The sequence below is a fragment of the Poecilia mexicana genome, unplaced genomic scaffold, assembly GCF_051168715.1.
Source record: "Poecilia mexicana isolate PSO_F unplaced genomic scaffold, ASM5116871v1 scaffold_19, whole genome shotgun sequence".
Taxonomy (NCBI): Eukaryota; Metazoa; Chordata; class Actinopteri; order Cyprinodontiformes; family Poeciliidae; genus Poecilia; species Poecilia mexicana.
In genome coordinates this window covers 16,591,965-16,618,223 of record NW_028263388.1, presented here as the reverse complement: position 1 = coordinate 16,618,223, position 26,259 = coordinate 16,591,965, and the positions used below count along the sequence as shown (strand labels likewise).

Genomic DNA, 26,259 nt, shown 5'->3' with positions numbered 1-26,259 from the left:
TCCTGAAAAAGAGCACTAACCAAGACTGAAGTACAAGCAGCTGGGACTCCTGCCTGACTCCTGCAGGTTGCATTAACCCAATTTACTCCTCTGCCTGGTAGATTTACACCTCTGCTCCTGATTACATCCTTGCAGGGCATCTTAATGCTGCTGGTCAGCAAGAGCCAAAATCATGGAGTTTTTATGTTGCGCCATCAATACGATGTGAAAGACAAGGCCGCAGTGACCGCACTCTCCAGGGGAGGGCAGCATCGTCTCAGGGGTGACACGCGCACGTCGTTGCGCAATAAATCGAAGCACATCCATCAAGCCGAACTGTGCAGCTTTCTGGGAGGTAAAATATATCAAAACCCAGAATATGATCAGTGTATCGATTTTAATCTCGCTGGAGTCGAGAAATAGAGAAGCGTCAGAATTTAAAGTAACAATGAAACAAGTGAAAAATGTGTCTGTCATGAAGTTCACTATCCGAATGTGGAGGGTTTAATTTTCCTAAACACTCGCGCTTTTGTCGATACCAATCCTGTCATGTATTATTGCAAATAAATGTGTGTTTAAAGAGCACTGCAACTTCTGGTCCTTAATCATTACATTAGAGGAATTCAAGAAAAAATAAAAATTAAAAAAAATAATAAACTAATAAAAAACACAAAACAAATGGAATACATAAAATATAGATATGAGGAAAATATAGACGTGAGACCTAATTACATAGATGTCATTAAACAAGTTAGGATCAATATTCCTCCACTGAGCCAAAATGCCGCTGGCTCTTATTAGTTATTTTCATGTAATGCTCAAACAAGCTGGGAATTCTGCCCTCTCATCAAACCACTTCTCCACCCCCGATCTCTAGGTGAGTTTCCTAGCAACACATCCATCTGACTGCCTGGGAAAGCCCTGAGCTTTATAATAGCCTCAGCTAATATAGATCAACACCACTTGGTTTCCCATCTCTCTTTCTCTCTCTTTCTTTCTCCCTTAAAAAACAAAAAAAACAAAACAGAAAATAAACCGGAGCTTTGAACGGACATGGGGTTAAACTTTGAATCTAAATCTCCAAAAATGACATCAGGGGGTGACAACTTTCTTTGATTTTAGAAGCTGATTGTGACACCCAGCTTTGGTCAGAAAAAAAGAAAGCATCAGGCAGGAGTTTGTAAAGTTTGAAGAAGTGCAGAACAGCTGCATTAAAGGGCTCAGATAAAGGTTAGTCCCCTGTCTGCACCTTCTGGGGTTTTTTCCAATCGATTCAACAACTAATGGCACCCCTGGGAAATATCTGTGAAGAGTCTAAAAAGGTTCTCTGCAATTAAAAGATAATCTCAGGATTTCCCTTGGACGGGAATACGACCTTAATCTGCAAAATGACAAAAACTGAGAGAACGTCCCATCCAAGTGAGGCAGATGTATGCCAATGTTCAACAAACACATGACCTACTGGGCTAAACCTGCCCATATCGACAGAGGGATAACTAAATCTGGTAGAAAACCTGTGAAAACAGCAGAAAAGAAGGAAGCACAACAGAGGACAGAACTCGGGACGAACAAGAGAGACCGAGTCAAACAGAAATGACAAAAGATCCCTCTGTCTGTTTGCTGAGAACACATGACTAAAGGCGTGATGTTTCAATACCAGAGATAGAAAATAAAAATGAACCCTGGGAGGACAAACTCATCCGAAGAGGTTATTTGTTAAAGGATGACAATGTCTTGTTCTCTGCCTTCGTCTCATTTCCTTCAGCGTTTTTGAACTCCTTTAAGAGAGTTAAAGCACATCAGAGCTCCAGCATTGTTCTTGACACATCTAAATGTCCACTTTATATAAATAAGAGGTTTAATTTAACAGGTGCGATGAAATGAGTTTCTTTCAAAAGCGTCATATTTTAAACACAGAGGTGTCGCCAGCAGTTCAGAAACCTGAAGCGTTTATATTGGAAAGCCAGGAAACAGGCCTGCAGACCACCAAGCAGTCCGGCTTACGGTTGCGTCTCCCATTTATGTTTCCGACTTCAACTAAACAAAGTCGTACAGACGCGGAGCAGCATTCATGCCGAGTCGACAGAAGATTTACTTCTCAAGCACTTGTCATGTTGGCTCCGTCACTGAACACAATTCACTCAGTCAGTTTATTGAGGCGCCTCCTGACAACTCTGCTGCGACAGACACGGCTTTTGTAGTCTCTGTAAGACACTATCTGTGACGGCTACATAAAGCTCTTCACCACTGTACGACAACACCAATCGGTCCAGTGCCATGGCCACAAAAGGCAGGAATGCCAGTGGTTTTCCTGAACAGAATGATGTATCGAGTGACAATATTTTCCAAACATGGATTAAGTTTAAGGCGCTTTCGTGCTTATGAGTGGGTTATCCGTGACGAAGTTTAAAGCAGAACTAGCTTATAAAACAATATCCCAACCCCATCATTTGAGAAGTGACACAGTAGTGGCAGCATCATGCTGTCAGGGATTATTTTCTTTACCAGGAGATGGAGCTGGTCAGAATCCAGAATCAGTGGCAAGAATTAAAAAAAAACAACAACTAATGTTCACCCATTCTCAGCAACATTTCTGGCTGAACGGGAGCAATTTTGCGAAGACGAACAGGGCAAAAAATTTCAGTGTGCAGAAGTGCAATAGCTGGCAGACGCACACAAAAAAACACTTGCCACTGCAGTAAGAGTCAGCTCCACAAAGCTTTAAATTACAGGGGCCTCACACAAATGCAGGACGAGCCCGAGAATCGAAAGAAAGTGCGCAGTGATTCTTTTGTGCCGTCACTGTACAATCCTGCAAGTGTCTGCCAGATCGAAAAGTTTAAAAGCAACTGCTAACAAAGTGCATTACAAGAGTCTGTAGCCAGACTCCATTTGGGAGGAAAAAGCCACAAAAAAAACACAGCAGACAGGTACGCTGATATATGGAAATGTTGTCCTCTTTTATTATGCGATAGAGACATTTAAAGAGAAGCGCACAAGCTTGCTGCCGCTCGGCAAATGAAAGTGTGTCGCGGAGGACAGGGAGAGAAATACACACACACAATATCCCTGGCTGAAATGACAAATGAGATGAGGATGGAGTTCGCTGTAAATACGTTTCTGCTGAGGAGAAGGAGCCCCTCCTCCCAGCAAAGTCTCTAGAAATCCTCTCAATTAAGTCTGCTTTTTTCCCCCTTCGCCTCCACTTTAAGGAGTGAGAGAGGCTAAAGCATAATGGCTGAGCACAAATCACAGAGAGCCTATTGAAAAAGCTGCCAGTTAACCATGTAATATTACCACTAGCTGAAATGCTTCACTCTTTATCCCTTTTCAATTGCAAAGCCAGATATGGGGAGTGTGCTGGGTATTCTTGATAAGTGAATTATAACACTGATGAAACTTTTTATTTCCCTCTCAAAGAGATTGGAGTGACTGGACACATCGCTGAAATGCAATAAGGTAGTTTAAGAAGCAGGAATGGGGCCCCTCTGGGCTTTGACTTTTATTGTTCTACAACTTTAAATGACTGTGGAGGAAATGAAGCTTTAAAACTCATCAACCATGACCCTTGTGACCCCACGGTGGCGTAATAATAATAATAAAAACGATAAAATATATTTAACCATCACCTGCCAAAGTTGAAGAGTCTACCAACTAACTTATTCAAACAGAAAGAATAAGCCAAAGTACAAATATTTGAATCAAATTTACACATTTAGTTAATGTCCATCTTTGTCACCAGGAACATTTTGATGTTATCTGTAGTTTAAAAAAAAAAATAAAACTTTTTGTACACATTTTGCAAATTATTTTAAAACTTAACACTTAATTTCTAATTCTTTTTAACATAGATTTATAAAACAAAGTATATTTTTCTAAGGGATTCCATGAAGTTTTTTAACATTTCTATTTCTTACCTCGGGGTTTCCTTTTGCTTTCACCCGGCTCCTTTTTAATATCATTTCCATCAAATTCCAAACACAGAGCTGTGGAAAAAATTATTTGCCCTCTTAAAAATGTTTAAATTTGACAATCTGTAGAATATATTGCTTAAATATCAAACAGGAACATGCCTTATAGCTTAAATAATACAAAAAAGATCAGAAAGTCACAGGCATTTATCATTCTTCATGTCTAACAAAGTAATATCCATCCGTACATCCATCCCTCTCAAATGAGACAACACAATGAGTAAATGACAGTATCAGACTTTCATTATGAAAAGTCATAAATGGATTCGAAATAAATGCTAGAGAATGAGATGTTAGACGTAAGATTTAGTTTTGCATTTCTGAAACAACCCAGTCGTTAAATTCAAAATTTAGCTTGAGAGAAATCCATACAGCCGTCATTATCTAGCTACATTTAAAATGAACATTTTATGAAAAAACAAAACATGAAACTCACCTTTTCAAAGACAAATGTACATCTCCTATCAAAGCTTCAGTCTTCAGATTATATCTAATGTTGTTTGGCACTAGAATAGTGCAGGCGTCTCGGTTCAATCAGCCAGACGATGCAGAAAAATGTCACATCTTCATTTGGTTTTGGTTCATTTTCTTTCTGCACTTTCAAAATGGACAAAACCACCTTGACCATGTCATGGAGTTCCAACAGCTCGCCGGGAACGAGCATAAGCAGCAAGGTAGTGCTAAGATGCATCGAAATTTCCCTTTGTACAGTAAAGTGCAGAATAACATAAAGATTAAATTTATTTTTTCTCCTGAGCTACACAAAAAAACAGTGACAATTGATTTGCTGTTTATTTATTGCTTTTGGTAATTGGTATACTTTGTATATGAAGAAACTACACATGGCTGTGCATTTTGATCAGAGTGAACTACCAACTACCAATAATGAGGCATTTTACTATCTGACAAAATGCGTTCACAAAGACTAAGAGCTACAAGTGGTCTCGTATGAAGAAAAAAAAAAAGAAAACCAGAGGGGAAAAAGTGTCACTCAGAGTTCCTAATTAGGACAAGAGAGAGCTTTAAAAAGCCACATCTTGTGCAGATAAAAACACCTTCAAACAACGGATGCTACATTCGGAGCGTTTCTTCCCCCCTTCAGGCAGACACCCGCTCAAAAAGTGTCAGCCGAATACAAGAGCAGGAGAGCAGGAGCAACTTGGGGCAAGTACTTCAAAAAAGGTCCCACCAGCTGGTTTTGTGACACAGAAAATAAGGCCCACATATGCGTTCACCAAATGTACAAAGGTGGTTCAGAAAATTTTACAGCAGCTTCCAGCCACAAGTGGAACAAAAAAAAACCCTCCAGAAGTGCTGGTTCTCTGAGTTGACTGATAAAAAGTTCAAAGAGCGCGTTGTCGTGACAGTCAGGATGATGAAGCTGCAGGAGATCCTGGCGCCGTCTTTAGTAAAAGGCCTTGGGTGACGTGGAACCAGAAACGCTTCATCTCGACTTGGATTCTGATTTTCTTTATACTCGTCTTTGTAAAACGGTTGTTCAATTCAGAGAAATACGAATATTAACAAACTACTTCTCATTGCACAAATTCCTATAGGGGACCACACAAATTATGCATGAATTCTCCTTAAATATGGCATGAAGAGAGCCCGACTTGTACGGCGTGTTATGTAAAAGAAAAATAAAAGAAAAGCTTTAAAAAAAACAATTTTTTTTTTTTTTTTTACCCGACCTTCAACCGTGGCTTTGATTGAGATTTTGAGTATCGAAAAGCATTAATAATAAAAAAGAAAACTTTGGTGTAGCAAAGACACTGCTCCATTATTTTTCAAGGTGAAGCAAATTTAAGATTCGAGCTTTTTCAGCTACGTGGAAACTCCACTTTCACTCGAGTAGCACGTTTCTGAAAACAGAGCTCATGCATGTTTGATGCAGAAACTGCTGTGATAGCTGCCAGTCAAGGAAGCAGAAAGATTTACCACTCAGTGTTCAGTTAAAGTGAGAGAGCATATAAAGATTGTCAGGTTGTTCTGCTACTTTTTCTTTCTTTTTTTTTTCTTTTTTTTTTACTTCCAGAAAGCGCAGACATCTATTTTCGGCGTCGCTCCACGTAGGCAGAGATAATGAGGAAGACATCTCTCCTTTTTAAAAATACATACATTTGAAAGTTTATTCAGAAGTCATGTCAGTAGTGAACTGGAAACAGTCAGTGTTATTGAAATCCAAGGTTACAGCAATCAGGGACATGGTCTAAACAATGATGCTTGAATATATGGAATAAGAGTTAGCAGGATGTGCACTCCAGATATTTTACCGATAAAATTCATGATAGGTTCCTTCAAAATCCCCGTCAATCCAAACCTACAAGCCCTTTTCTTGTTTCATATATAAATGCCACTAATCTAGTGATGCGTTAATACAAAAAAAAAAAAAAGAAAAAATGTCATGATCAAAAAACGTACAAAGAGACCTGAAATAAAATAACATAATATATACATACCTCTGTACATAGTGGGGGTGAATATGAATAACAGAGACAGGAATAATGCTTTAATGAACTTTTTGCTTTCATTCAATTGACAGTGGGTCAGTGTTGAGAAGCTGCTGGTCCCAGCTTATCTTGTCTGAGCACAATCTCATGTCAAGATAAAAAAAAAAAGAAAAAAAAAAGCGCAAAGTGGCAAAGTGGCGGTTGTAGACTGCATCTACAAGTTCAGTGACTATTCATCTGTGAAACGCGCTCCCTGCTGGAGACGGCATCAAACAGGAGACGGAAAGACTAAAGGAGAGACTTAAGGACGATAAGAGGGGGCGGGCGGCGGTGAGGTATTCATCTTGTCAAGCTGGGACGGGGGAGCGAGGGATGTGTGGGTGAAAACAACCTTCTTTTTTCCCTTTCTCTTTTTCCGTGGGAACGTTTACTGTTGATGTTTTTGTTTTGTTGTCAGTGTGCTGTTTGGTCTTTCTGTCAGTGTCTTTGTTTACTGTACGATTCCTGAATCGATGGAGGCCTGTTTCCTGGTGGTCTTGGGTGGAGGAGGAGGGGGGGTCTTGCTAGGAAGAGGAGGTGGAATGTGCTGCAAGACAAAAGGAAAAGAAACCCCGGGATTATATTTCTCTCATGTCAAAACAGTTTAATTCAGAAATATTTTTAATGCAGAGAGAAATGACAGGATGATGACTCCAAGCCAATGCGCCTCTTTGCTATTCTGTACCAGCATTTCCTACGCACAAGTTACCATTTATTCCATTTCATACATGAACAAAAATTTAAAAAACCCATTTAATATCAGTTTACTTAAACCATCCCATGCCAGTCTTTACTTAAAAAAATTTCGTGAATAATAGGGATATAAAATTGATCAAACTTTACATATAAACCTGTTTTTAGCCACTAGTTCATTTAATATTGGTTCTGATACCCAGTTGGGCCAGTTGAGTGTCTTGGATATGCTTCTAGACATAACTTATTGGAGTGGACAATGATGTGCAGTTTTTACAAAACATCCCTCTGGCATGCACCAACTGATATACGGTCGGTACCTAATGTTTTCTCGTAGGCATGAAGTGACTTGTGGGTGGTTGGCACAAAATGTTCCCTAACAGGTACAAACTGATGTATGGTTAGTACAAAACCTCTCTCTAGTAGGTATGAACTGATGCAAGGTCAAATTCAAAGGTCCTCTTCAAGGCCTCAAACTCTCACGTTTGTTGGTACAAAATGTCGTCTGACGACTACATAGTGATGCATTGAGGGTACAAATCATCCTCTGGTGGGTAGGAAGTGACAAGAGGTCGGTGTGAAACATCCAGCTGGCAGGTTTTTCAAAGTAAGGTTGGTAAACAGTGGTTTTGTCCAAAGTCAGTCCTTAAGGACCGGTCTCATGCATGTTTTAGTCTTTTTTCTGCTTCGTCACTCCTGAATTGATTGATGGTTTATTATCAGGACTCTGCAGAACTTTGAGGTACAGTAGTTGGATCACTTGCATCAACAGCTGCGCTGAAGCAGAGACGCATCTAAAACTGGTAGGACACCAGCTCTAGAGGACTGGATGTGGACGCCCGTGGTCTATAGCACGGGCGTCAGACTCCGATCTTCAGAGGCCAGTGTCCTGCAACTCTTAGGTGTCCATCACACATGAACCAAATGGCTGACGCGCCTCCCCAGTCAAGAGTCCTGCAAATGACCTAATTATTTATTTCAGGTGTGCTAAAGTGGAGACACACAGTGGACACGGTTTATAGCACCAGTCTGTACTGATAGGTGGTTGGTACAAAATGTCCCCCTGACGGTATGAAATGATGTATGGACAAAAGGATACATCCCGCTGGGGATGCAAAAATGTTCCACAATTAACAACCAAATGTCTCCCTGGTGGGAATGAATTGACAAGTGATTTGTAGGAAAGATCCCTCAAGCAGGCAGGAACTAACAAATGGTTGGTACAAAATATCCCCCTGGATATCTGGGCACAAAGTTATAAAGGGTTGGTACGAAATGGCTTCCAGGCAGGTGTGAACTGATATATGGTCAGCTCACACTGACAAACTTACATATAGTTATCATGAAATGTTCCCCTCGGGGGTATGAAGTCGTACAGTTAAAAGGATACCACTAGCAATAAAATATGTTGCATGATTGATAGCAAATGTGCCCTTGGTGGATATTAAAGACACCTGGTCTGTAATTTATCTCCCCCAAGGTGGGTACGAGGTGATGTGTGGACTGTAGCAAACTTCCTAGCAAGTAGGAATTAATGTTATGTCAATATGTGCAAAGAAAAATGGTGTTTAAAAAAATACGTTTAGTTGGAGTGAAATGTCCTCGTATTGCAGGAAACCTGGCATATGTAATGCTCCCTTGGTAGGTGCCAACGGCACTAGCTGGCACTAACTGGAATTGATGTTTGGTCAACATGAAACATCCTTCTGACAGGAACATCCTGCCCCATCTGAGCTGATACATGTTTGGTAAGAAATATGTCTGCAGTTTCGGTTGGTTTGAGCCCAACTAGAGTACAAAAACCAGTCTGTTTTCCTCACTGTCCCAATTTATATTTGTGTTAAAGACACTTTGTTTGCACTTACAACACATAACTTAATTTGCTTATGGTTTGTGGTAGGAGATATGGTTTTAAGAGTCCAAAAATTATCTACAAGAAGGTGGTCGGTGAAGTTACTTTTATTTGATCAGATTAATCAGTCGTGTTTGTTTTAGTTAAATGGCACAAAAGGGGATAAAAACAACAATTATTGTAATAAATATACAATAGAATGAGTTATGAAGTTAGTTTCATAACTTCATAACTATAACTGGACTTAGATGTTTATTGTTAAATAATCTTAAAACCAGCAAAAAAGTAAAACAAAAAAACAAAACAAAACAAAAAAAAAAGACAGTTGACTCGATTCATATATCTACCAAAAGAAATAAGGTAATGCAGACAAATAAGACTAAACAAAACTGTTTTGTTCAGCATCTGAAAAAAAAAAAAAAAAGACTGACTCAAAAAAAGTTAAAGTGTTGTGTGACTGTGAGCAGAAAAAAGGAAGTTAGCAGCTGGGTTATGTGTCAGACTGTGCGAAGAGACAAGAACGCAGCTGGGAGCGGCTGCTTTCTTGAGAAGAGATTACAGTACATAACACTACCGGCGTCCCGAGACACTACTGTTGATTTGCAGCAGATTGACAAGTTGTAGAGCATGTTCTGACACGTGTCATCAGACCTCAGCTGTTAGAGTTAGTTTGTGATATGTTCTGACACACGAGTGCACCGTAGTAATAACGTAAGACAAACATTAGACCTGAAAGGCTAACATTGAATCCCACTTTGTAATTAGACCTGGAGAAGATGCCACAGACTTTCATGGAATTTATTTGGATTTTATGTAACAAATCAAAACAAAGCAGAGTTTTCAAAAGTTTTCAATTCTTTGAATTTTTTTTTTTTTGTGTATTTATATTAAGAAGCCCTGAGTCAATACTTACTGGTGGAGTCTTTTGGGGTATGTCTCAAGGAGTTTTACCACATATTTTAAGCTGGATTTATATCTGGACTTTGAGATATTCTAATTACTGAATATATTTAGGTCAAAACCAACCCAGTCAAGCATCAGGGACTGCCCTGCAGCCATCTTCCCCTCAACTCTGATTCCCTGTTCCTGCTCTAGGAAAGTCTCACCTCTACATATTACCATGATATTTTGTGGTGTTGATTGCAATAATGACAAATGCAACAATAAAAAAAAAAAAAAAAAAAAAACTATTTCTGCAGAAATTTTTAGGCAAGTGTATTGCTGTAACTGCAAGAGCCAATAGGCTGGTTGCTGTACGTCCTAAACTGTATAAAGAGCAAAAAATAATTTACTACAGGAGTGGATTTTGTTCCGAATACATTAGATATGTTGAAGGTATTTTTTTTTTTCTTTATTCAGTCTAAACAGAAAATGTCTCAGCTGGTTAAGCAGGCCTCTTGCCTTTAACAGCAGATGAGGAGTGATGCTCCTCGATAGCACCGCCTCTCCCTCCATAAAAGCCTGGAAATGAAGAAGGGCAGTCACTAACCTCTCAGAACAGTTGCTCTCTCTGCGTTAGTGTCAGTCTTCTGCCACATCGTGTGCCAGTGCTCAGTTTTACTACCTGTCCACGGGCCGCGACACTGGATAAATAAGATTAGTTAACAGCCAGGCCAGGCCAGGCAAGGCGAGAAGACGGCTTGAGTAGAAGTCAGCAAGTGTGGAGAGATGAGTCACTGATTAACAGCTGGAGGGCTTCTGATGAATGGGAGAGGTAAAGTAATCATCCAATCAATCACGGCTGAGCACCGGGCCTTCTTGCAGTACCAGCATAAATAACGGCAGGGCAGACGGGCAGCTAACTGACTAATGCCTACACTCTTCTGTGGCACATATTGCAGAAAACCGGAGGAAACACCACCCCCCCTAAATTAAACTGTGAAAACCTGCATGTGGACATGCAAGAACAGATGAATGGTGCGGTGGACGGTAAAGGAGTTACGGTGGAGGTTGAACTAAATGTCAAGTGTGAGCTTCGGACGTTCGTTTCAGTCCAAGTGCCATGCATCATTAGGGAGTTACGCTGGGCCCCAATTAAAACACCTACTCTTTGATGCGGTGGGGGCGGGGGAGGCGTCGAGGGACTCGCCAAGTCTTGATTATCTAGCAGGTTGCCGTAATCTCCTGTGCTGCTTTTCAACGGCAGGGGAGGAGGGGCCTCCCCCTTGTCGTTGCAGCCCATCCCGTTCAGCTCCAGACCTGAGAGAAAAAAGGCCAACATCAGCAGACATTCGTCAACAAAATTCACGAGGGACTCTGAAAGATCAGGGCTCTCAGCCAAAAGACATTAAAAGACTGAGACCGACTGCTAGGGGCTTTACAATGCATCCAGCTCCCCGGACAACAAGACACAGAATACTTCAGTTCACAAAAAGTGAGATTTGAACAAAACTATGTGTTAATTAATCTGTGCTTAGTGTAGAATAATTAGTTCCAGGTTACACTAATCTAAGTAATGAAGTTTTCAAGCACCACCACATCTAAGGTGAACTTAATGCAAAAATATAAAATGTCTTTTTTAAACAAAAAGCTTTCTTTAATGCCCTGAGCTTCATCATGTCAGAAGACTCCAAAGGGATTTACACAACCATCAGTCATTCACCCATTCACACACACATTCAAACGCTCACGTCATTAGAAAACACCAAAATTAAATAACCTATAAAATACAAAAGCTAAAACATGTCTTAGTTTCTGTAAAAACTAACTAATCATCTAAAAAAACTATTAGAAGAAGATGCAATGCTTTTTCTTTAATAAAACACATTTTTTCTATAATTAAATTTCTCACACACTGATAAAAGTTAAACATGCTTTAATTATAAACTCATTTTATTTCAGGCTGAACTAAGCGGAGACATTAGTGATACTTTCTTTAAGGACATCAAATTCTTTTTTTTATGTAAAGCATTGCAGTAAAAAAAAAATTATATATTTTGTTACCACTAAAATGACAGTTAGTTGGATTTTGACAGCAGCTTTAAGAGTTAAATTGGAGGAAATGAGTAAGAGCAAAATGTGGACATGTTTTAATTAAACAGTCAAAACATAAAAATGATCACAGCCTAATGGCTACAAACTGCATTCACCTCAAAATATAAAATAATTTCTGATTAATTTCTTTAACTACGGTTACATTGAACTGTATATGCTTACCCTCTAGAAGTATTAGAGTTGTTGTAAATACATTTCTGATGTTATAACTATTTAAATTTTTTATTCCATAACTATTTTTATTTGTTGTGCTTGTCGAGTTGTTGCCATTATTTTTACAGTCAGCTCTGTGATCAGTATATTTCCGATTTGCTCTACAAGTAAAGTAAGCTAAACTCTGTGGTAATGCAGGATTTTAAAAACCACAGAACGTTTTAGGATTTTTGTCAACAGTGGCAAAAATTTCTTGATTCTGATCTTGACAGACAAAGCTAACAGCTTTCAGAAACAAGTGAGGGAGGGGAAGTACTGCTTAAACTGCGGAGAAGATCAAAAGAACAGAGTGGAGGCTGCTCTTACTTGAAACAGCGTTCAGGCTAAAGGTGGATTTGTTCCTCGGTGTAATGGGTGGGGGACCAGGTAAGGAGTTGGAAGAAGGAGGTCCCGGTGAGACAGAAAGACGGCGATCGCCAGCCACCTGGTTGAGAACTTGACTCTTCGGTCTCTGAGGCCGCAGGGGGCTGATCTGTCAGGTCAGTGGTGGAGAAAGATGAAAGATTAAGTCTTTACTGTGCGCCGAAACTGAAAAACCAAATCCATTCAAGTCAATAAAGCGGCACTTCAAGCACATTTTCCTGGACTCGGATGAAATATCACTGCAGAAATGTGGCGTCACAACTCCTCTGGGGTGGTTGTGTCATTCCACACACATATTAAAACAACTATTTATATTCCTAGAGGAAAAACCCATTTAGATAAATGCGCTTGTCGGGTTGGAGGGTGTTATTTGTGGTTACTAACAATTATCTGCATGCATGAGTGCGTTTTCCCTACTTTATTGTGGCTCGAATTTGAATATGAAAAGAAATGTCCTTGGGGCTACTCCGCTCTGCAGGCGACATTAACAAATAACTTCGTAATCGGTGAAATTCAAACACCCGGCTATGAGGGAGACACTGGAAAATGCAGCATGTAATTTTGTACACAAACAACATGAACTATATTGATGACAGCGTTAAATATCAGTTCCAATAAAGCAACTATATAAACATTAATAAACGGTTATTACGTGGAACTCTGATCTTGACCCTTTAGGCATAAAATAGCTACATTACTTCTCTTAGCTCTGTGCTGTTAGCCTGGGAGTATCCCCTCTGGACATAAAGAGTACATTCACACCTCTTTGCTGTAAAAGACAGAGCAGTGGTGAGGCGGAATGTGAACAGAGGAGGTAGAAAGGGTAGAAAAAAAGACAAATACAGCTAGGAATCAATTTTTGTAACCGTACATTTATCATAGAGGCAGAAAGGATGACTAAATAATCCTGGGAAAGGTAAAAAAAGAGTCACAAATTACAGAATAATAACCAACTCAGAAAACATAATGAACACTACCGTCTCTGAGAGTATGACAGCTTCGGGTTGCTGCAGTTGAATGTCTGCTGTCTTGAGTTCTTTATCGAAAATCTCTTGGTGCTTGCTGTTCCTCTTCTCCTTCTTCCTCTCTTTGCGGTCCCTTTCTGGTTCGTCCCGGTCCAATTTGTCCTGAGACTTCGTGTGCAGCTTCTTTGGTAGAAGGGGCTCCAAGGCAAAGCTGAAGGAAAGACAATACGCCCAATGGGTTCAAACAGGTTGTGAACGAGAACGGCTGAATGTTGTATTCTGTCAGGAAGCAGTCGGGGCAGGTGAGTAAATTAGAATATCGACAAAACTGCTCAAAAAATGATGAGCTCACAAAAACACTAAAATCAGATGTTCAGAAACACACATATTAAATAATTCATAGAGTAAAAAACATTTTTAAAACAGAAATGTTCGTCTGATGGTGGAGCTCCTTTTGCAAGGATAACTGCATCAGAGTGGTGTAGCACAGCAGTGGTATTAAGAAAGGCCAGGTTGCTTTTATTGTGCTCCCTTGGCATCTGCCATACTTTTTTCTTCTACTCGATTTACCACTAATATGCTTGGATACAGCTGTCTGAGGAGCCAGCTTCAGGAGAGACCTTTTTTGTGACTTAACGGTCATGAGGACACCATTGTCCTCAAACAGCCACTGGATAATATGTAACCATTTTTAGGGGTGACAATTAAGAGGTTTTATCCTGTGTGGAGACAATCGCTGACCATCTGCTGGACAATAATCAAGCCAGTAATTGCTCTCCGTGTTTGTGTTGCTTTTTTGTCTTAAAGGACATTTTTTTTTTTTTGGCTTTGTATTATGTTATAATCTTCCGACAAACTGCAGTTTGTGCTTCCAAAGTGCAGTAAAATACATCTGTAAACATATTTAATCAAGTGTAGTCAATCTACAAATGAGCTTCTCTTTTTGAGTTTAACTGCTGCACCTGTTTATGATGAACAGGTGCAGCAACAAAATACTATCAACAAAGTACGGAAGTTGTACAAACCTAAAAAAAATTGCACTGTTAGATCTAACAACCAACCATTATCTGCTAAACAAATAAAAGTCACATTTAATGATAATTTACATCCAGAGAAATAGTGAATGATGGATTTACCCATCAGATCCAGGCCTGGACGGGGTGTTGTCAGAGGAAATCGAGGTGACTGAAGCGACGGACAGCGGCCTCTGGGAGGAGGGCATGGTGAAGGAGCGCACCATGGAGGGAGGACGAGGGCCGCGTCGCTCGTCACCTGACGGCTAGCGCCACAGAGGAGAAAACAAAAGATTTACAATAGAAGTTTTGAAATGCCTTGAGTTTCTAGACGTGTTGCAGTCAAATCACGTGTCTTCATAATTAATGTCACACAGGATACACTTATTGTCAAAGCCTTCAACATGAATTCAACTGGAGCCAGTAGAAGTTGGCTCTATATTTAAAATAAATAAATAAAATTACTACTGCTTTGATGAAACATACAAAAGCAAAATTTACTTCCACTGTTGAAATAATTTGCCGCTGATTATCAGGGTTATAAAAATCTCCAGTATTTACTGTAAATGATTAGGGGAGTAAGAAGGGATTCATGATCTTTCGATTAATTTGCATCGGTTAAGTTATTTTTATTTATTTTATGACATTAACTAAAAAAAAAATCAACTTGTGTTTACAAAGATTTTTTTTAAAGAAAGACATCTTAAAGGAAGGGGGGATGTTCACGTCCCATTTACGGTTGGAGTCCTAAAGTCTAACCCTAACCCTGACATCATTGTTTTACCGCAGTTAGCACCGGTAAGCTAGGTAGGCAGCTAATTTGCAAGTACAGCTAGCTTAGCAACTTGTCAGTATAGTAATACAGAAGTTTCTACACTGAGCTAATTAGTACTGACTAAACAAACTATTATTTATGAAAATAATAGTTTTTTTTATTATGGTGAGATATATTAAGTTACCAAATTAACTTAAGATATTATAGTGAGAGTAGCCAATTAGGTAGCTAATTGGCTACATAGCTAACTCGCAAGTCGTAGTTTAGGCACTGGTTTGCAAATCAATATGGAGAAAAAGTTTATTTTTGGTACCAAAACATTCTATTTAGGCTACTCAATATAGTTGGTTCATCAAACAAACTATACATTTGACAGTTTTATTTCTTTTTCAACAGCAGCAACATCATCGCCCGAAGGCAGGTGACAGCAAAAACTTCTGAGGCATTCTTAATTTCATCTGGAACTTGTGGGTAGAATAATTAAACCCACAGCCTTGAAAAGACTTTCTTGACAGACAGTCACATATCTGACGGAGTGGCCTTCTTATCAATTTCTGGGAAGTGATGGCTTTTTCTCTCATTTGAAAGGTTGCCGCCCTTTCCTTTTAACTTAGGGAGCAACTCTTTACCTCTGGCAGGATAGAAGGAAATGCTTGACCAAGCAACAATTAGAGCCGTAAAAAAGAAGAAGAGGAAGAGGAGGAAGAAGAAGAAGCAGCAGCAGAAGAAGAAGTGGGAAGCAGTCCCACAGCAGCAACCTCCTTCAGAAAGCTGACATCAGCAAAAAAAAAAAAAAAGGCATAGGTGGGATATAAAACTCTTTACTGAAAAGGAAAATCTAAGTCATGTGCTTGTCAAGTTTTGTGATTAAAATTTTACCAGCTGGTGTAAAATACCATCACAGCCTGGTCGCTTAGTCTTAAAATTGTTGGACTGCTTCATGAAATTGTTGCAAAATCCCTATTTGATTCACAGTGCAGACTATCTATTTTATAGTGTTCTGACATCTGGATTTTAATGTGGATTTCTGTAAAACTTTTTCTGTGGGAAAATTTCAGCAAAACCTTAGTTTTACTCTATTTACCATGTTGCTAAAAGATCCGCAAGAGGAATCTGTATCCATAAAGATTTTTTCAACATGCCTTGATCTTTGTTACCCCATCCTCCCGTTCGTGATTCATCGTACATTTTCAGAAAACAAAAAACTCGACTGCAGCCAGTTTTTTCAAAGCAGAAACCAAGAGTGTGCAGAATCAGGTCTGATGTCGTTCTGCTGAATTAACCTTGGACCTGCAGAGAAAAACTATTGGCTTGACAGCAACGAGTTTCTGTTTTTTTTTTTTTTCCCATCAAATAAATAGCCAGGCTGATACCAATCACAGAAGCAACCTTGCATTTTCCCTGAAAAAAAAAAAAAAAGCCTGCTGAACTGTGAATTCATCTGTATGCCCAGACTTGTCTACCAAGACAGTTTAAATAATTCTAACTGTTTCATATTAAAATAGGCTGTAAAAAGTATTTACTCTTTGAAGATGTCTTGAGAGGTTTTTGTTTTTGTTGAAACTCCAAACTGTATAATAAATGGTTGAAAGTCATACAATAATAGGTTATTATTACACCAACTTAGCCTGCCTTTTTAAATGCTGGATGCACTCTGGATTTAATAGAATCAATCACGCAATTAGGATGCCATCTTAAAATAAAATTTTTTGTAGAGCAAATCTGTCCTGGCACGTACAATCATCTTCTCAATATGCCAAGGCTGAAATGGCAAAGATAGGAGATGTAAAAGAAAAATATCCAAGAAAATGTTAATATCAGACAAAGATATCTTAATTTAATAAGGATTTAATTCATATAGGTAAAAAGAAATTGATCCAAGCCAAAGTAATTGTCCCTAAACCTAATAGTTGGTTGTTACACCTTTGATAGCAAGAACTGTTATCAAGTGTTCAACTGAAACACACTAGATTTATTTTAAACTTTTATTTAAAAAATAATATTAAAACAATCAGAATAAGAAAAACAATGCTTTTAATAAATAGCCTGTTTGAAGAACATCTCAACCAGTCTGGACTTTGACTAGGCCACTTAAAAACTCTCTATTTGTAATTTTTTTAACCAGTCCATCTTGCTGCATAACCGAAGTGGGCTTGAGCTATGAATTCACAAACTGAGTTCATGTCAAATGCACATATTGGGGTCGTCTTTGCGAGGCCCACCTCTATTACAAGACAGATAAAATGCCTCTGTTGCTCTGAAAACTCAATTGCTTTGCCGGGGAAATCACTGGTTTTAGCCTCCATTTGTGGTGGAATAAAGCCACTTATTGCATCACATTTTGCTCAAGTCTACAAGCTAAAACCTGCTCAGTTTGAACTACTTTAACCTTTCCCTGCTTTGACTTTTAAGTCTTTCCAACATGAACTTTAAAACTTTTTCAATATTTTCAATCTAACAGTTGACAGGAGCGAAAACTAGCATGCTGAGCAGCAAATTGTTATTCATGAAAGGAAAGAAATCAAGGACGGAATTAAAAAAAAAAAAAAGTCTTACCAGACTCCTAACACCATACTGTTTCTCCACCTTCTCTCGCAGCTGTTTGAAGCAAGCCTCCATGCGATCGTGGAAGGGCCTCAGCGCCTCGGTAACCTTCTCACCATGAATACGAACACCTTCAGCGAGATGTGGGATCTGGCGAAGAGAAAACAACAACATGATTATCCTTCAACATTAATGTTAAAAACATAACATGTCCCATGTAGACAATTCATTCATGAGAGGAAGTCATTGTTGTCTTTCTGAAGGATTTTCATTCTTTGCCTTGTAAATAAGCCCAGCGCTGGTAGAGTACAGCCAGACTTGTTGCCATGACAATCTATATTCGCTACAAAAGATCACCTCCTTACCAAACATACAGTAGATTGCAAAAGCGGTAACAAACCTTGAACTTTTTTCTCTTTTGCCATTTTAGAAATAGCTAACTTTGATTAGTTTATTAGGATTTGTGATAGACCAACTCTTAGTAGTTCATAAATGTGAGTTGGGAGGCTAATGCTACATCTTCTCTAAAATATTTTACAAATGAACATCTGAAAACTGTAGCATTTCTTTGTATTCAGGTAAAATCTACTCCGACACGCTTTGAACATCTCACAGGACTCCCTTTACGCCACCATCTTAGAATGGAAACAGTACGATTTAACTACAAACTAACCAAGACATGGCCATCCAGGTAAGCTGACATGACAGAAGAAAGCAATTTTTGACAGAAAGCCATTAGAAATTCCTTTTGGTCAACATGTACGACACTGTGTACAGGCAGACCAACACTGCACATCGCCCTGAAACTACCATCAGCATCATAATGCGAGGATGCTCCTCTTCCGCAAGGACAGTGAAGCTGGTTTTTCCCAACAAGAAAACCTGCAAAAGTTGTGAATCTGAATGTTCACCTTCCAGGAGTTCGATGACTTTAAACATTTAACCAGCCTCAAGTCTCAAAAGACATTGCTACTGTAATTACAGCGAAGAGTTTTTGTCAATATTGACTCATAAGGACTGGATATAAACGCATATATCATTTCTAGAAGATATTTGAAAAACGAAATCTTAAACCATGTATTGCTTTACGCACTGTTCTAAATAAGTAAAATAAATGAAAGTTTGTGACTGTGAAGTAAAAAAAAACATGAAAGAGTTCAAGGGATATTAATATTTCACAAGACACTAGCTATTCTCATTGCCTAATCGGTGAATGTACCCCAGCTTGATATTTTTAACGAAAGGCATTGCCAAGTGAACTTCAGCAGAAGCTGTTGCCATGGCGCACAACTCCCCCCCTTCCTGCCACAGAGATCACCTCCTTACAACACGTACATAAGAAGAATCGCAAATGCAAAAGTTTAGACAGGCTACATCCACGGGCATGTACAAGATGTGATGGATGTTTGCTTCTCCGCCGCTGACGCAAACAATGACGCAGTGCAGCCTTTCAACTTCACTGCTGCCTCTCAGAATGTGGGAAGCCAGTGAGTAACGAAACCTTAGCACGGAGCGGCAGCATTGCAGGTAAAAAAGGGGAGCGAAGGAGAGACTGAAACTGCTGAAAACTGGTAATTAGGAAACCCCCGGTGGCACAGTCAGTGTCGGCAAGCTTTGCTGACTGAATCTAGAGAGAGGAGGAAGCAGCATTCCTCAGCTGCTGAGCAGCATATGAGTAATTCTTTTTGCTTGGCTGGGTAAAATGAGATGTATTGTCACAAAAAAAACAAAAAAAAAAACACAAAGAACCCTCATACTTAAAATTCCTCCTACGACAAGAATCTGATTTAAACAGTCTCTAAACTTTAAATAGCTAATCACAGTCTGTAGCCGAAGAGTACATCTTGTACGCCATCTTCTACGGGGAAGAAATTCATTCAAACTGAGAGCAAATGGAAGAAGAACTCGGTGTGTGAAACATCAGCAAAGTAGGACAGTACAGAATAAGCTCTCTGTATGTCTTAAGCTGACAATCCCTGGGGTCAGATCTTTGTTCTGAGGGGAAACTGCCCGTTCACAGCAGACGACAGAAGGAACCGGCTCCACTCTGCTGGAAAACAGCACCTTTATAGTTTTGTGACGCAACGTTTTGTAACCATCTCAAACGGAGACATTTTCAATCCAGGGTTTTGGTATATGTTAGCATTTAGCCAGATACCTCTATTTGAACTCATGGTAAAGAATCACAATCCCAAACCTTTATCAAACCAGTTTGTGATGAGGAACACAAACAGGGTTTTCAGGTAATCCTTCAAAGAAGTAAAATTGTCTGTATGTAGATTTTTAAACCAAAATCAAAAAGCGTTTAATTGCACAAGTAGGGACTTTTCTTGCTCAGTGTCACTACCAGGACTTGCATGTATTCAACAATACTGTGATGGTCTTAGCCACACAACAGAAAAATCAATCTACAGGTAAAAAGTGGTTTCGTCAAGATGACAACTCACCATTTTCTGTCATACAGACCAATTAGATTTTAAATGATTTAGTCAGATGTGAGGAAATGTAGGTATGCGACGAAAAATACGTAATACATATCATCAGGCAGTTACTCAGACATTGTTTCTTTGAAGCAGGGGTTTTGTTTTGCTATATTTTATGAATGTTCAATTTTAAAGACATTTTTATCTCTAATTCATGGAAATATCCAACTAAAATAAAAAAAAAGATCAACTGATTTGGGGGATAGTGATCGAGAGGAAGCCATTATTCCTCACTTTCTGGCGTTTAATTACCATCCTTGCAGTCTTTGCCCATTTCCAGTCCGATTACTGTAAAAAAGGATGGATAGCTACATGAAAAACAAACATAAAGCTGATTTGCCATGTCTTAATTATACTTGTATGAGATCGTTTGTTTACAGCTTGGAACTGGAAGTAGAAAGGGCCAAAATGAGAAGAGAAGTTGGCGGCAAGTACGCTGTATTTAATGTAAACCTAAAGTTGGCAAACTGTTTATGAGGGAGACAGATTGTGGAAAAAAAGCTGAATTTATACCCAAATGCTTTTGTTCACATTGCTTCATGATTGTTATGGCGACTTGGTGACCCCGAAATGCCACTGCACTGCATTTCTGTAACAGGGAGCTTTGGAGATTTTTCTTGCTCCCTGCTCGCTCTGCGAGGGTCAAGGTCTGGTCTTTGTACGGTCCTGTGCAGAACAGAAAAGGTTCTCTGTGCCACCTCATATTTATGCACCAAGAAAACAAAAAGTCATGGGTTACTAATTAGAATTTCAGAAAAATGGTTCACTAAAAAAAAAAAAAACACACACACACACACAAAAAGACTGAAAAGCTATTTCTTATATTTCCTTCAAATACATTCTGATGAGTTTTTTTTGAAGGTGTGAACCTTGTTAGAGGGGTAATCTAACACAGCGTTTTAGAAAGGGACAGTCAAACAATGGTGGTGATATTAATGTGAACATCTGGGGGCGATTTGCTTCTGGACCAGGACGACATGCTGTAATTGATGGAACCGTGAAAAGGCCTCTCAAGCAGTAGCAGGGCGGCGATCTCCAGTAGTAGATCGTCTAATGTCTGACCTTCAGCTTCAAGTTGACTTTTGTTATGAAGTGAACTCTGATCAAAAGCACACCATCCAGTCTGGGGTTAAATCCGATGGAGATACTGTGTCATGGCCTGGAACAGGCCGTTCACGTCGGGAAAACCTTCAATGTTTCTGAATTCAGTTAAAGCAATAAAGAGTGGGTGAATATTTCTCAACACATGAAAAATCCTCATGTGTAAATCATCACAAATGCTTAATGGTATTTGCTGCAACCACGTAGTTAGGGTTAAGAAGCAGTTATTAGGTTTAGAGACAGTTGCTCTTCCACATAAGGTCAGATTGGTTTGCATACTTAAGGCCTTGTGCGTTTACTCAGGTTAACTTTTCATATTAAAGCTTGAAGCAGGTTTTCACTGTAAAGTTGATAAATTAATACATACAGGTGCTGGTCATAAAATTAGAATATTGTGATAAAGTTCATTATTTTCCATAATGTCATGATAAAAATTAAATTGTCATATATTTTAGATTCATTGCACACCAACTGAAATATTTCAGGTCTTTTATTGTTTTAATTTTGATGATTTTGGCAAACAGCTCATGAAAACCCAAAATCCCTGTCTCAAAAAATTAGAATATTATGAAAAGGTTCTCTGAACGAGCAATAAAAATAATCATCTGAATCAACAAAGTAACTCTAAACACCTGAAAAAGATTCCTGAGGCCTTGAAAAACTCCCAGCCTGGTTCATTACTCAAAACCGCAATCATGGGTCAGACTGCTGACCTGACTGCTGTCCAGAAGGCCATCACTGACATCCTCAAGCAAGAGGGTGAGAAACAGAAAGAAATTTCTGAACGAATCGGCTGTTTGCAGAGTGTTATATCAAGGCACCTCAGTGGGAAGTCAGTAGGAAGGAAAAAGTGTGGCAGAAAACGCTGCACAACGAGAAGAGGTGACCGGACCCTGAGGAAGATTGTGGAGAAGGGCCGATTCCAGACCTTGGGGGAAGCAGTGGACTGAGTCTGGAGTAGAAACATCCAGAGCCACTGTGCACAGGCGTGTGCAGGAAATGGGCTACAGGTGCCGCATTCCCCAGGTCAAAGGTCAAGCCACTTTTGAACCAGAAACAGCGGCAGAAGCGCCTGACCTGGGCTACAAAGAAGCAGCACTTTGGACCACTGTTGTTCAGTGGTCCAAAGTACTTTTTTCGGATGAAAGCAAACTTTGCATGTCATTCGGAAATCAAAGTGCCAGACTCTGGAGGAAGACTGGGGAGAAGGAAATGCCAAAATGCCAGAAGTCCAGTGTCAAGTACCCACAGTCAGTGATGGTCTGGGTGCCATGTCAGCTGCTGGTGTTGGTCCACTGGGTTTTATCAAGGGCAGGATCAATGCAGCAGCTATCAGAAGATTTTGGAGCACTTCATGCTTCCATCTGCTGAAAAGTTTTATGGAGATGAAAATTTAATTTGGTCTGGAATCGGCCCTTCTCCACAATCTTCCTCAGGGTCCGGTCACCTCTTCTCGTTGTGTAGCGTTTTCTGCCACACTTTTTCCTTCCTACTGACTTCCCACTGAGGTGCCTTGATATAACACTCTGCAAACAGCCGATTCGTTCAGAAATTTCTTTCCGTTTCTCACCCTCTTGCTTGAGGATATCAGTGATGGCCTTCTGGACAGCAGTCAGGTCAGCAGTCTGACCCATGATTGCGGTTTTGAGTAAGGAACCAGGCTGGGAGTTTTTAAAGGCCTCAGGAATCTTTTTCAGGTGTTTAGAGTTACTTTGTTGATTCAGATGATTATTTTTATTGCTCGTTCAGAGAACCTTTTCATAATATTCTAATTTTTTGAGACAGGGATTTTGGGTTTTCAAGAGCTGTTTGCCAAAATCATCAAAATTAAAACAATAAAAGACCTGAAATATTTCAGTTGGTGTGCAATGAATCTAAAATATATGACAATTTAATTTTTATCATGACATTATGGAAAATAATGAACTTTATCACAATATTCTAATTTTATGACCAGCACCTGTATATATATAATCAGGACTTCTTTCTTCCACCTATGCAACATGCTGCACTAATCATCTTGAGATAGGAAACATTCAGCGCAGGTATCACAGTCACTGAAAGCCAATGAGAGTAGCCGTGCTGCGCTCCACTAAACCAAAGCGAGGCGCAGGAAGATAAATGAGACAAGGCAACACACACTGCGCAAAGATTTCCCCTGATATTGTGCACCTTCATCATCATCACTGCTGGGGCATTTTGAAGACAATAAAGGAGAGGAGCCTGAGACAGAAAAAGGTGAAAGAAAGGAAACTCAGGTGGAGGGGGCATATAAGTTAAAAGGTGAAAGAAAGAATGGGGAGAAGAGGCAGAAGGACGAAGTGTTGTGAGACGAAAAAGCAACGACAGGAGAAAGAAAAAAACACACACAAAAAAAAAAACAGTGAGTGAAAGCTGAGGCAAGATTCACGTCTCCCAGGATACCCACATCTTTTTATAGACCTTAAAACGATTGAGCGCGACTGAGAGGTGGCATGGCAACAGAGTTCTGCTTGGTGGTTGTACGCTGATAAACTCTGTGTACGACTCTGAGGCTCAGGGCCAAGACACACACAGGCATGTTTACTTTAATTAAACAGAAAAACTTTAAGACTCCTCCAGTCCGTATGTCAACAGTATTTGGAAAAAGGAAGCTTCCGTGACTTGCAAAGTAGTCATGGGGAAAACTTTAATTTTTTTTCCTGTATTTTTTCGAAATTATTTCTATGTTCGAGTTTGTTTTCATGGGAACGAAAAACTACGGCACAATCCACATGGAGCCAAGATTATGTGTATCCAAAGGTGTTTTGTTTAGGCTGCGCCTCTGCATGGATCCACAGTTTTGGGAAGACCAGAAACGATTTTTTTTTTAAATGGGGGACTGGAGTGACTACATTTCAAAACACAGTTTTCATGTTTCAGTGTGTGCAAGCGAGCGGGTGTTTTTGAAACAATGACGTCGTAGCTCCATATATTCAGCCTCACCTTCAGAAACACCTGTGGCAGAGAGTCACTGTACCTCGTAAAAAAAAAAAAAAGACTACAGACAGCTTGCTAACAAGGCCGGACAAGCTGAGGCTGCCAAATGTTTTCTGACCAGCACAAGACAGCGATGAGCTTCACAGAATGTAAAGGCTGCTGGAAAGAGTTGATCTCCAGGTTAAAACATCTTTTTAGCTACTGATTTTATTACCAGGGTTTTTTTTTTTTAAAGCAATCAACAAAAGCTAACCTCCACTCTCCCAACCAATCACCACAACAGCTTTCATACAACAACAAAGGTTATGAAGGTGATGTCCATCATCTTATTTTAACAGCGTACTCGCCAAATATAAACATTTGAACTTCAAATTTATATTTTCACATCAATATAAATTAATTATTGTCATGTAATTTGGTTTATATTTTTCAATTCATTGTAAACCTGACAAAAGTTTGATGTATTTTCTTACTGTGGCCAGTAAAATGAAGCAAATGATCAAAGTATATTTTCCTTATAATAGTACACAGACATGCATAAATACGGTTAAAATGGGAGAACCATATATATATATATTTTTTTTAATGGGAACTTGAAAGGCTATCATTTATATTTCCTTTTATCCGTCACATAGTATAAATCATATTCCTGTGTCTGATCTTTGGTTCAAAGATTCGAATAATGAGACGGTTCAGGCTGCTCTAAACAGGTTCTATTCTCTCCTGCTGTCATCTGTTGGGGCAGCAGCAGCAGAATTAGTGACGTTAAAAAGCTCAACAACTTGAAACAGAAGGCAGGTTCTCCTCAGGGGCCTGCTCCTTACAAAATAAGGAAAATGACAGAACCACTACACGAGATCCTCTCAGCCTACAACAAACTTAAACAAACTTAGATATGTATTGGCGTACAAGATTTATTTTACTCAAGTCATATCTAATATGCATATGCTAATATTTTGTTTAATTTTTTAAAACAATCAACACTAATACATTTTAAACTTTTGATTTATTCTTAAAACTAGAGTGTTTTAGAGTCAGCGTATAATTCTGCTTTCTTCAAGACTAATAAAGTGACGCCTTTAAATTGAGAGTGTGAAAGTTTTATCCTTTTTCTTTCCTATTTTAAAATGAGATTTTTTAAGCTGGCTGTTCAGGGTGGGACACTTTTGACCAAAAGTCAAGAGTCCTCTTGTCATTATTACACAATTCTCAATAGGTGTGAGGAATAAAACCCTAGTCACATGCCATGAGAAGCGTTCGAGCAGACAAACCTCGAACTTAGCCAATTAACATAAACAAATTAAAGTCGGTAAAAAAAAAAATATATAGTAGGTAGACTGTGATGACAAAAAGACAAACAAAACCTGAAACATGGCACAAAAAGTTTCTGCAAGGATTGATTCATGTCTTAATTTTCTTAGCATACTATCCAAATGGAAATATTTATCAGTTATATTTTTGTGCCAGATAAGATCCATATTATATTAGATCATCACACTGCAAATTATTCTATGTATCCAGTGCAATATTGTGCAAAACTGCTTAAATGATGTTCTAGATTTAATGATATGCCTTAGAAGACTAAACTGAATGAACAGCCACATATCACTCTGTATTCAGTAAAAAATGAGTGAAATTATGGAATCCCTCTCTTCCTTTGCATAATTACCTACAACAGAGCGGTCACACTGTAGACAGGATCTTGTGCTACTTATTTTTCTTACTTATAGATTGCCTGTTCCAGATTTATACAGAACATTTTTAAACCAAACACATGAATGACAATGTGAGCACATTACCTTCCCCCCCCAAAAAAAGGTTAAATAGCATGTTATGCGCCAAACATTAATAAGATTGCAGCTGTTG

The 26,259-nt window shown here is 39.1% G+C and overlaps 1 protein-coding gene across 1 annotated transcript in view; it reads right to left on the bottom strand.

The window, feature by feature from the left end:
- Positions 1-6,051: 6,051 nt before the first annotated feature.
- Positions 6,052-26,259, bottom strand: part of dock1 (dedicator of cytokinesis 1) — a 199,888-nt gene continuing 179,680 nt past the window's right edge. The window contains exons 47-52 of the mRNA XM_088001004.1: positions 17,864-18,001; positions 14,656-14,798; positions 13,532-13,730; positions 12,498-12,663; positions 11,032-11,183; positions 6,052-6,986 (exon numbers count right to left, since the gene is read on the bottom strand). Of these exons, the coding sequence (XP_087857130.1) occupies positions 6,891-6,986; positions 11,032-11,183; positions 12,498-12,663; positions 13,532-13,730; positions 14,656-14,798; positions 17,864-18,001 (894 nt within the window). The 3' untranslated portion in view covers positions 6,052-6,890. The remainder of the gene's footprint in view (positions 6,987-11,031; positions 11,184-12,497; positions 12,664-13,531; positions 13,731-14,655; positions 14,799-17,863; positions 18,002-26,259) is intronic.